Raw genomic sequence first — 12,475 nt, forward strand, 5'->3', positions numbered from 1 at the left:
ACTAGAGGCATTCAAGAGACAGCTGGGCAACTATCTGTCAGGTATGCATTGAGCAGGGGGTTGGACTCGATGGCCTTATAGGCCCCTTCCAACTCTACTATTCTATGATTCATGTATAAGTATATTTAACTCTGACTATATGTACATTTATGTGTGTACCTATATGTGTGTGCATGCCAGTTTCTGGGTTCTGTCTCTTGGTCACGCCAGAATGAGAACAGCAACATTTTCAGAGGAGTAGGCAGCTTAGTGTTGTACCACCTTAAAGAAACAGAATCCTAGGGCAGGCTACGCGTACTGGAATAGCCCCAGGGCGCAATCCTATGTAGGTTTCGACAGGAAAAAAATCCTACAACTCCCAGCATGCCCCAGCCAGCCATGCTGGGAATTGTAGGACTTTTTTAAAAAAAACTGTGCCTTTAATTGCTAGTTATTTATTTCTATGCATTTTATTTATTACATTTTTAATCTGCCAGTGCCAGGAACAGGAGGTGAGGGCACATCGAAACCTCCTTTGTCCACATCAATATTTGCTGTCATTCAAAGTGAGAAAGTGAAACTACTGCTTAGGGGACCCCACTGTGGCTGGAGTAAAAGCTTCCTCGCATTCCTGACCTAGGGAGGCCTTGGTGCCTTAATCTCACAGTACTTTTGGCCCCTTAGCAAGTGGCTCATCTGGACTCGCATAGATAAGTAATTTCCTGTTCTCTGTCCCGAGAAACATATAGTTTTTCAACTTTTATTTGAAAAAGAAAAATCATACTGGAGGAAGGGGTGGTGGAAGAAATAACCTAGAGGTGAGGAATGTAAAATTACCGTGGCATGAATTAAGATTAAACATACTTTTGAATCCAAGTTAAATAGTCTCTTGAGCAGCCTGACGTTCATCTGTAGTGCGAATGTTTTTCGAATGGAGCCGCAGTGAACAGGCATTCTTCTGAATCACTGTCCCTCCACCGGTTCTATGCGTGGCCGTTTACGAGGATTGGGTTCATTTTCTGATGGGGTCAGATCTGGATGTGGAAGTTGAACATCTCTGAATCCATGAGGCTGTAAAATACAAGTAACAAAATGGTTTCAAACCTGCAATAAACTTATTTATTTATTACATTTATATCCTGCCTTTTTCCCTCTAAGGAACCCAAGGTGGCGTACATAACCCTCCTCCTCTCCATTTTATCCTCACAACAACAACCCTTTGAGGTAGGTTGGGGCTGAGAGTTTGTGACTGGCCCAAAGTCACCCAGCAAGCTTCCATGGCTGAGTGGGGGCTAGAACTCAGATCTCCCAGTTCCCAGTCCAACACTCTAGCTGCTACACCACACTGGCTCTAGAAGAGACTTTATCATGGCAACCCAAGGCAGTTATTATATGCTACGATCACATTCTGCTCATGTCCATCCAACATTCTGTTGCCAAAATTATCCACCTCTCCCGTCACATTGCAACACGATGCCTCTCCTTAAATCCCTGTACTGGCTTCCTGTTGGCTCCCAGGTCCTGCCCAAGCTTCCTGCCTTTACCTTTCCATAGCCTCCCTCCCTGTTCTCTCTCCTTCCTGTGACCTCTGCTCAAACAGATGAACAAGAAAACAAGACAGTCTCTGCTCTCAAGCTCACAATAATAATAAAAAGACACAAAAGGAAAAAGGGATAGTGAGGATGGAGGAATAAAGCAAACTTAGGCATCAGTTCTTAAATTTACAAAATTCTTACGAATAGCTGGGATGGAAACAGTTCGGGGAGAGAAGGAGCCAGGAGATGGTGTCTCAGCAGAGCGAAGAGAGCAGCCTGGTTTCCACCTCTCCCTGTGCTGCAGCCGTGAGAAACAGCTACAGCTAGCCTCTCAGAAGAGTCAATGGAGCAGCCCTGCTTCCTTTCTCTCCCTCTTCTCAGAATTGTTCCCAGAATATAATTCTATTGCCCAGCCTGCTCTGGAAAAGGCAAACTGCAGGTGGCTACCAGTTGCTCAAGGAAGCAGCAAAGCTGTTTCAGAAGAGATGACATTTCGAGCTGGCCGAGTGTGAAAAATCAGGAAGAATTACTATCATGAATGTGACTTTTACTAAATGCCAGTAGGTCCTATGAGCAAGACCAACTTGATCCATAACAAAAACAGAAAACACATTTTTTCTGTTGATCTCTGGGACTTCTTTTATGCCGCATTACGAGATGCCTTGCTGGATGTGGCAAAGCAACCCAATCTTTTTAAAAGGACGGGCAAAGAGAGAGGCCAGAAGGGTGAGTTCGAAACAAGTTGCCTCTGTTATTTGGAGTCCTTAGGTGTTAGTCTTTGAACTGGGTAAATGTAAAGTTTAATGCTTCACCACTGCCGCAGTGTCCCCTCACGGCAAATCCCAAGACTGTCCCCAAACCTTTTTCCTGAAGCCAAAACAGTACAGCAAAAGCATTCCAGCTGTTATATAAGCAGAAGTGCTAAAAAGCCCTGCAAGACAAGAATACCAATGTCGCTTCGATTTCAGCCACTTGATACATAGGCACAGCTTAACACACCTACACGTAGGAGCAAAATCCAGTGCTCCCACATTACATTCCCAGAGAGAGAAAGGGAGAGAGAGAGAAGTAACCTTGTATTTCCAAATGTTTTAAAGCTTACAGCTCCAGGTCTCTCTCTGTCTTTCTCAGTCACTTCTCTTGTGTAGGCATGCACACACAGATTTTAATCACATTGTCCTTTGCTGGAGGAGCGGGGGAGGGGGGATGAAGAAAGGTATGCATTTCCAAAATGGCTCTCACTTTCCAGAGGCGCCTTCAGCAATCTCCTAGTCATGGGGGCTAATCAACTACATGGCCAGCATGCTTGGCCTTTTGTTAACATTAAGGAATTTGAAGCAGCCATTAGTAATCTTTGGCCTAAAAAAGTACAATCATCAGCCCAGTGTTCCTAACAGCACAGAAGTTGGCAAGGGGAGAATTATAATCATAAGAGTTGGAAGGGGCCATTTAGACCACTGAGTCCAACCCCCTACTCAGTGCAGAAATCCAGTATAAAGCACCCCGACACATGGCTGTCCAGTCTCGGCTTGCATACTTCTAATGATGGAGAGCTCAACACCTCCATAGGCAGATAGACTCAGTGGTCTAAATTCCTGAACTTCAACCGAAATCAGCCTTCCCGTAATTTAAGCCCATTATTTCATGTCCGACAGGAGAGTTGCCACCTCAAACCTAATTCTCAATACACATTTATAAACTATAAACCCCTATTGACTTGGGGGTGGGGGGAAAGAATCAATTAAAAACGCTAGATCCTCAACAGCCCAACAGTCAGAAGATGTAAAAATTTACTGGCCATCGATGGGTTTCGTGATCTTGTTGCTTAGTTGTGTCAAGACAGGGAGAAGTATCCACCTGCTTAAACATCTTATCCTGGAATTCCGAGTACAGAACTTAGCACTTAACCTGGTTTTTAAATGGTTCAGCAGGAAGTAATCACACTCTGTTGTTCAAGCAAAGTATGGCAAGGTCAATCTTATGATCTCTGTATTACAAGTGAAGAAGCAGCGTCATTACAAGAAGCATCCTCTGGCTTCTGCCGTCAGCCAGATGTCGTGTTTCTCAGAAAACTCCTGCTTTCCAGAGTCTAACATGTTGGAAACGTCCCCCTAGGCAAAATTATGCAAACTAAGCAAGACAATTGTCCATTCAAGAAGAATAGGAAGCCATTTTGCGAACGCCTCTAACTTCAGAGCGCCTGGTGCGGCCGAACCAACTTCCTCACGCCTTCCTTCGGCCCCGTGCGTTTCAGCTTCCAACGGACCCTAGCATCAGCTAGCTAGTCGGGATGCTCACCTCCGGAAGAAACCTCACTTCCCACCGAGTGTGTAGGATTTGGCCTTGAGGAGATAAGCTCTGGAGAGGGCTGACTCCCAGCTGGGGAATCGCCTGTGAGAGCTTCCTCCCCCACTGGTCCAGGCTGGCTGGTGTCCGGCGCTGCGTCTTCTAGTTCGGAATCTGATTCTGATTGATTACCTGAAACATCTCCCAAAACAGGGGCAGTAGGGTTAGACATGACACCAGGCGACGCTGGCCGACCGGGAGGCTGCACCCACTGTATTCCAGGAATAACATCAAGCCAAGGGGGAGACCAATTTGGCTCATCCATTGGCCAGAGAAGGAGCCACTGCAGGGAGCACGTTTCTCCCATCCCTACCAGAAAGAATACGCTGCTCGAACTGACAGTTTCCCTGGGACTGCAGAAGGAAGGGGAAAGAATGCTGTGTCCTCATCCACTGGCCAAAGTAATAGGAGTCACATTCAAGCAAGAACGCAGGCAGGAAAAGACTAGCCTGGGCCAAAGAGCATTTCAATGCCTGCTCATAGCTCACCACCTTGTTCCAGCTTGAAAAACTCATCCCTTTATTTATTTCATTTTATTTCTATACCGCTCAATAGCCGAAGCTCTCTGGGCGGTTCGCAGAAATTAAAACCACAAGGTATAGCATTTACATTGTGGAAGCTTAAAACCACACTATAAAAGTACAACCAGAATAAAACTGAGCAGAAACGCAGAAATTTAAAATACAGATTTAAAACAGCAGAGCTAAACGACTAGGATGCTGAAATGTCGGGGAAATAAGGAGGACTTCACCCGGTGCTGAAAGGAGTATAATGTAGGTCCCAGGTGAACCTCTCTAGGGAGCTCATTCCACTGCCAGGGTGCCACAGCAGAAAAGGCCCTCCTCTTCCTTTTCCCTCCACCCCCTTTTCCCTTGAGTGTCTTGTCATTTTAGTTTGGAAGCCTTATTGCATGGCCAGTCTCTCCTTTTACTGATACAAGCTGCTTTGGGAGACAATAATTGTCTGAAATGCAGGACGAAAATGCAGTAAATAAATAACGTATTTTATTGCGCCAACATTTTCTCATGGTGGGGTGGGGGGACAGGGCAGACACTTTTTTTGATTCTCATGAACAAAACAGAAAGTTTACGGTGACCGGTTCCTGTGTCAAGAAGAGCTCTGAAGAGGAGTTTGAAATCTATCATTTCCACCAACAGCTATTGTTTCACTAAAAGCTATCATTTTGCCCTCGCTCTGCGTAACCATGACGCCGACAACGCCACCCCTAAACTAAAGATGTGAGCAGCTGGTTTGCCAAGAAACACGTGGGAAGCAGCTCCTGCTATAAAAAACAGCCATCACAACCTCGGAGTTCGGAGTCTTCACGGCTCTGTTCAAATCTCTGTGGCGAATGAAGTACATGCTGATTTCTATGGATGTGTTCACTGAATCGTACACTCTGTCATACAAATCAAGCAGGGCAAGGAACAACCCCCAAAAGGAAGAAATGTAAGAGCTACTGATCAAACAAGGAGATGCCCAGAGAGCCTTGGGAATCTCCTTTTTGGGCAGTTTTCCAGGAGAGTTAGATAACCATCTGCTAAGGTTCCATTAGTACTGGGGTCTCCAACATGGTGCCCACAGACACGGCTCTTGGCATCTGCCAGCCTCCTTACCCTCCTGATTTTTTATTTCTTACAGATTTTTAAAACAACAACAACAACTGGGAGGAAAGCATGCTGCAAAGCAAGGCGATGCCCTCCAGCACCATTTTTATTTGGGTTTAAAAGTGTGTTTTTGCATTTTGAAGCTCAGACCCCACCTCTGCCTTGTACTTAGGTTCTTGGGCAAATTACTTTTCTTTTGGTCTCACCAGTTTGCTTTCTGGGAAATGGCTGTTTTCTGGCCAGCCCTGCCCACTATGGCAGCCATTTTATGAATGGGCAAGCCCTGCCCCATGGCAGCCATTTTGTTGGTGTGCTCACGAAACACCCTCAAAATTCTAAATGTGCCCACAGAAAGCTTAGGGTTGGATGACCATATGGAAAGGAGGATAGGGCTCCTGTATCTTTAACAGTTGTATAGAGCCTTACAAAGCCTTACACGGCTTGGGACCACAATACCTGATGGAATGCCTTTCCCAACATGAACCTACCCAAACACTACATTCAACATCTAAGGTCCTCCTCCGGGTGCCTACTCCGAGGGAAGCTCGGAGGGTGGCGACAAGAGAGAGGGCCTTCTCTTGTGGTGGCCCCCCAACTGTGGAACAACCTCCCTGACGAGGCTCGCCTGGAGCCAACATTATCATCTTTTCGGCGCCAGGTCAAGACTTTTCTCTTCTCCCAGGCATTTAGCAATATGGAATGACCATGGATCTGGTTTTTTGGCTCATTGTTTTTAAAGTTGTTATAGTAGTTTTAAATGTATGTGTATTTTGCTCTTTTTTGGTGGTTTTTAATCTTTGTATATTGTTTTTAAGTGTTTTTATCTTATGTGAACTGCCCACAGAGCTTTGGCTATGGGGCAGTATGCAAATGCAATAAATAATAATAATAATACGGAATTTGAGGTGTCGTTTGTATGCACGCAGCACCTGGTGAAATCCCCTCTTCATCACAAGAATTAAAGCTTCTGTATATGGTCAAGAGGGCAGGGTTCCTGCAGCTTTAAATGTTGTGATGAAAAGGGAATTTCACCAGGTGCTGCATGCGTACAAACTGCACCTGCTCAAATTCCATTTTCTATACAACTGTTAAAGATACAAGAGCCCTGTCCTCCTTTCCATATGGTCACCCTAGTCAGGGAGCCCTGTGCTAGTGAATCTGTAAACATCGCAAGGACCTGGACGTTTAGGAACTTGCAACTTCCACCAAATCCAATTGGTTTGCAAAGTCGATGTTTTCTCGACTAAAATTGTTATAATCTGCCACGGAGACTCAGAGTGCTGAGCGAAATGAGAGCTTTAGTCACAGTAAATTTAAGGTTGTCGGTATGGTTCTCTTGTTATTTGAAATTATTGTGTACTTTTATAGTTGTACGCTTTTCTATGGATGTATTTGTCATGGCCTTCGGCTAGCACAATAAACTGATGATGATGATGATGTAGTATTCATGGATCTATTTTGTGGATGGCTCAGGGGTACCATGAAGACTGATAACCAACACATATGAATGCTTCTATTCCAAGAATCCAAAGTGTGAACTTTCAACTCAAAAAACAACAACCCTCCTTCAGTACTCAAAATGCAGCTTTAAAAATCCTTAATAAATGCTATGGCAACGTGTTACCAGGAGCACACATGGAAGCTAACAGTTACGATTTGCTAAGCCATGCGCCTGACATTTGAAGAGCGGTTTAAAATTGACTTTGCTTGGCTCCATCTTCAGCAGAAGCTGTCCATAAAGTACAGCTACCACAATATTTACCCCAGGATTATTCTAGGGCATTTAAAACTCCAGAAGAAAACTATCTGCTCTGGCCCTTGGAAGCAGCTACAGTAGAAAAAGGAGAGCAGAGCAGATAGTAAAAGAAAGCAGACAAACAGCTCTAAACCATGGTTTACTGAGAGACAACAAACAATGGAAGATGGCATAGTTCTAAAGTAGGGTGACCCTATGAAAAGGAGGACAGGGCTCCTGTATCTTTAACAGGGCTCCTGCATCTTTAACAGTTGTGTAGAAAAGGGGATTTCAGCAGGTGTCATCTGTATACATGCAGCACCTGGTGAAATTCCCTCTTCATCACAACAGTTAAAGCAGCAGGAGCCCTGCTCTCTTTTGTATCTGGTCACTCTAGTATAGCTCCTGCAGCTTTAACTGATGTGATGAAGAGGGAATTTCACCAGGTGCTGCATGCATACAAATACCACCTACTGAAATTCCCTTTTCTACACAACTGTTAAAGATACAGGAGCCCTGTCCGCCTTTTCATATGGTCACCCTACTCTAAAGTGTAGTCAGCACAAGTATAGTGCGATATCTTTATTGAGCCAGCATCACCGACTCATCTTGAAGACGCTTGGTCATACTGTTCTCGGTATTAGCAACCACCTCTCCCATTTACATTCCACATCTTGCTCCCCACCCTCCAATTATGCTTACTGTAATGCTAAATGACACAGTTGACTCCTTTTGACTTGGCGACTTGTACAACATGGCCAACCTGGAACGAAAGAAAACGACTACATTTCAGTGACACGGCTCTTGTTTAGATGACACCTTTACAAACATTTTACTGTAATTGGATGACAATGTCACATACCGGAGGGTAACTTTATGGCTAAGTTTCCTGATCAGTCAGTCCAAGGGGCACAATCCGTGTGGGAGGTTCTCCTGTGTGAAGTCCCAAGACAATGAGGAGCAGCACAAAAGCAATATTATGATCCGTCGATTATATCATTTCCTTTTATATCCGGCCTTTCTGTCCATCACCACTCGGGGTGGTTTGCAGAGCCCCCATTGGTTCCAGCCTACGCAGAAGAACTTCCCAGTGGATTGTGCCCAAAGTGTGAGAAATGAAACCGAGAGATCAATTCAGTCTTAGGGCTCATCTACACCAAGCAGGATATTCCAATATAAAAGCTGTATATAAAAGGCAGGAGCCACACTACTGCTTTGTAGCAGTATTGAAGTGCACTGTAGGATCTATGGCTGCACTAAAGGCCAATGCTATTTTGGGCTGCATTAATAGAAGTATAGCTTCCAAATCCCGTGAGGTACTGGTTCCTCTCTATTTGACCCTGGTCAGGCCTCATCTAGAGTATTGCGTCCAGTTCTGGGCTCCACGATTCAAGAAGGACGCAGACAAGCTGGAGTGGGTTCAGAGGAGGGCAACCAGGATGATCAGAGGTCTAGAAACAAAGCCCTATGAAGAGAGACTGAAAGAACTGGGCATGTTTAGCCTGGAGAAGAGAAGATTGAGGGGAGACATGATAGCACTATTCAAATACTTAAAAAGTTGTCACACAGAGGAGGGCCAGGATCTCTTCTCGATCCTCCCAGAGTGCAGGACACGGAATAACGGGCTCAAGTTAAAGGAAGCCAGATTCCGGCTGGACAGCAGGAAAAACTTCCTGACTGTTAGAGCAGTGCGACGGTGGAATCAGCTACCTAGGGAGGTTGTGGGCTCTCCCACACTAGAGGCATTCAAGAGGCAGCTGGACAACCATCTGTCAGGGATGCTTTAGGGTGGATTCCTGCATTGAGCAGGGGGTTGGACTCGATGGCCTTGTAGTCCCCTTCCAACTCTGCTATTCTATGATTCTATGATCTACACTACTACAGAGACCCTGATGGTTAGCCTCCTCCAGGGCCAAAATCAATCAATCACTATACAGGTTGCCAAGTTTCTGAATCTGGCCATTCTCATCAGACCACATATGACTGCTTGAATTTTCCTATGTTCTGTTCAAGATCTAATGTTAACATATGTCCCATCCTTGCTCTGATCTTACTCCCTTTTACCCTTGATTTGTATGTATTAAAATGTATTACTAATTATATGTTTTATATGCTTAGGTTATCTTATTGACCTTTTGCTTGGAATAACTGTACCTTTCTTTTTCTGGTCTATTGACTGTAAATAAAGGATTGAGATAGTGGTACTGTAGTGCACTGACCACTGTTGGGGCCCATGACAGCTCTACACCAAGCAGGCTATAACACTATGAAAGCGGTGTATGGTCTGTGTCAATGGGGCCCAACAGTGGTCAGTGCACTTCAATACCCCTATCAAGCAGTCGTGTGGCTCCTGCCTTTTATATACTGCTTTCATACCACTTTCATAGTGGAATATCCTGCTTGGTGTAGATGAGCCCTTAGATTACAGAGGCAATGGGGGGGGGGGGAAACAAATCTATACAGTTAATAGCAGTTATTTTGCAGTCTGTGATAGGTGGGTCACACACGAACAGCAAGACAGGCTGAAAACACATTTGTTTACAGCTCAGAGCTGGGAGAGATGAAGGCTGCCAGAAGTGAGAGGGGTAATTGTAGGCTAATTGTGAAGAACCCTCGTGCGGAATGGAGGCTTATTTAGATGTGTTAATATTTTTATACTGTGTTTTATTCTCTCTTCTGTTTAGTGAGGTTTATTTGTAGTATTTTCTTATATAGATAGATAGATTTCTACTATGTATTTATCTGCCAACGCTATGGTTATTGTATTTTTCGAATACTGTTATATTTATTGCTGTTTGATACCTTGTCAATTGTATTTATTGCTGTTCATGTTACGTTGTGAGCCGCTTTGGGTGCAATTTTGTGGGAAAGCAACATACAAATAAAAAGATGGGGGGAGAGATGAAAGGGATACGTTAGAGGTGGGCCAAACGCGGCTCTCGGACTAATTTCAAAAGCCCCTGGCCTGCGATCAATTCAGACTAATTTCTGAATTGAAATTAGTCTGCCCCAGTGGGCAGGAAGGAAGAGGGAGAGAGAAACCAGTATTTTGTTAGCTGCCTTGGGCGCTTCTTAGTGAAACGGTGTGATGCAAATATTTTAAAATAAGTAGCTGCGTTCATTGGTTTCGATTCTGAGTGTGAAGTCAAGAACTGTCTGTTGAAACCTGCAGCAGAGAGGAGCCCTTTGCACATCCCCGGGAAAATATCCTGCCTTGCTTCAAGATAACCTGCCAAGATTCCTGTTAATTATTTTTAGGGCTTTGGCTCTCTTTCTCCTTCCCCTTGGTGCCATTCTATTAGAAAGCAAGTAATTACCGCCCGAGGAAGATTACCACTTCACATTAGCTGCACAGGGAATTCCTTAGAACATTTAAATTGGTGGGTTGTACTTTACAGAATAGCCTTCATCGTGAGACACCCTAAGCCATGTTTTTAAAGAGGCTCTCGACTGGAGTTCCACTGGGTGCTTCCGACTAAATGGGGGCCTGTTCTCACGGCAACGGACACCCCCCTTCATCATTAAGTGGTGACACATTTCCAGCGCAGGAGGGGGAACAGGGGGAAAGGGCAGGCATCAGGTAAAGAAAATAAAAATTAAAGAAATAACGAGCTAAGTTACCTAATATTCCAGCTGTCACACAAGGTACACAGCAAGAGTGCACACAGGAGTGTGAGCTACAGCATGGCCTGCACTACTTACAGAGGACAATCTCACTATATTGTCAACAGCGCGATATGGCTGCAAGAAAGGCAAATGCTATTTTGGGCTGCATTAATAGAAGTATAGCTTCCAAATCGCGTGAGGTACTGGTTCCTCTCTATTCGGCCCTGGTTAGGCCTCAACTAGAGTATTGCGTCCAGTTCTGGGCTCCACAATTCAAGAAGGACGCAGACAAGCTGGAGCGTGTTCAGAGAAGGGCAACTGGGATGATCAGGGGTCTGGAAACAAAGCCCTCTGAGGAGAGACTGAAAGAACTGGGCATGTTTAGCCTGGAGAAGAGAAGATGGAGGGGAGACATGATAGCAGTCTTCAAAGGCTTGAAAGGTTGTCACACAGAGGAGGGCCAGGATCTCTTCTTGATCATCCCAGAGTGCAGGACACGGACTAATGGCCTCAAGGGACAGGAAGCCAGATTCCGCCTGGACATCAGGAAAAACGTCCTGACTGTTGGAGCGGTATGACTATGGAACCAGTTACCTAGGGAGGTTGTGGGCTCTCCCACACTAGAGGCCTTCAAGAGGCAGCTGGACAACCACCTGTCAGGAATGCTTTAGGGTGGATTCCTGCATTGAGCAGGGGGTTGGACTCAATGGCCTTAAAGGCCCCTTTCAACTCTACTATTCTTTGATTCTATGTTTATAGTCTTGGATTAGAGTACGCTGTTCTTCCATCTGGTCTCTCAATGACACGAATAAAGACTACTGCCTTGATCAATATTGCCCCCTCTCTCTTCTCTAATTTCTCTCTCTCCCCCATGTGCCTTTACAACTGGAAAGATCAGATGGGTTGCTAAACAATTTTACTTATTAAAAGCCTAATATTACTAGCTTAGCTAGGAGAGGCAGGCGGGCTCGTGAAGCTTCATTCCTGAGGATTACATTCCACCCACTTCATCCTAGTGCAGTTCTAGTTCTCATTTACTTTAAGCGATCTATTCCCCCATGCTGCTCCTAAATCTGACCTACATTTTCGTTTTTCCACGGTGTCTGCACACCTCAGTGTTTTGCTGGCTCGTCTCTGGGGACAGGTGGGCAGGATCTGCTACTCCTAACTGCCTCCAAGCACGCCGTTTTCCTGTTTCCTTTTTAAAACCTCTCTGGAGAACGCCACACGTTGCTCATCCCCAATCTATCGAAAACAGCACAACTGTAACATAGGCGGCACACTGGGTAAAGCCCTTTTTTTTATTTCCCCAGGACTTTTAGAGAGCTGTGCTTTTAACTTGGAGCTTATTGAGCTGATAACGCTGCTGCTCCAGCTCGTTGTAGTTGTCGTGAATTTCTAATTGATAGCAGCATCTTGTTTGCTTTTGTACTGGAAGCAGTGCCAGAAACTCTGTGTGTCAAGAGAGGGTGATCAAATGTTTTCGATAAATAAAAATGCCCTGAGTTCATTTCTCAGCTGGGTGTATTTCTACTATTGGTATTTGGTGGGACGAAGAACTGCAGGCGATATGAGTAGCAGGGAAGATAAGAGCTTTATCACACCAGCGTTATACTGTGCAATCACATGCAAAGCACTCCGAAGTTTTCCAGCTTATAATCTGCTTT

At 44.9% G+C, this 12,475-nt stretch overlaps 1 protein-coding gene across 1 annotated transcript in view; it reads right to left on the reverse strand.

Moving 5' to 3' along the window:
- Positions 1-725: 725 nt before the first annotated feature.
- Positions 726-12,475, reverse strand: part of RAD51C (RAD51 paralog C) — a 36,070-nt gene continuing 24,320 nt past the window's right edge. Inside the window, exons 8-9 of the mRNA XM_063146488.1 lie at positions 7,905-7,965; positions 726-1,050 (exon numbers count right to left, since the gene is read on the reverse strand). Of these exons, the coding sequence (XP_063002558.1) occupies positions 943-1,050; positions 7,905-7,965 (169 nt within the window). The 3' untranslated portion in view covers positions 726-942. The remainder of the gene's footprint in view (positions 1,051-7,904; positions 7,966-12,475) is intronic.

The sequence above is a fragment of the Elgaria multicarinata genome, chromosome 22 (assembly GCF_023053635.1).
Source record: "Elgaria multicarinata webbii isolate HBS135686 ecotype San Diego chromosome 22, rElgMul1.1.pri, whole genome shotgun sequence".
Lineage (NCBI taxonomy): Eukaryota > Metazoa > Chordata > Lepidosauria > Squamata > Anguidae > Elgaria > Elgaria multicarinata.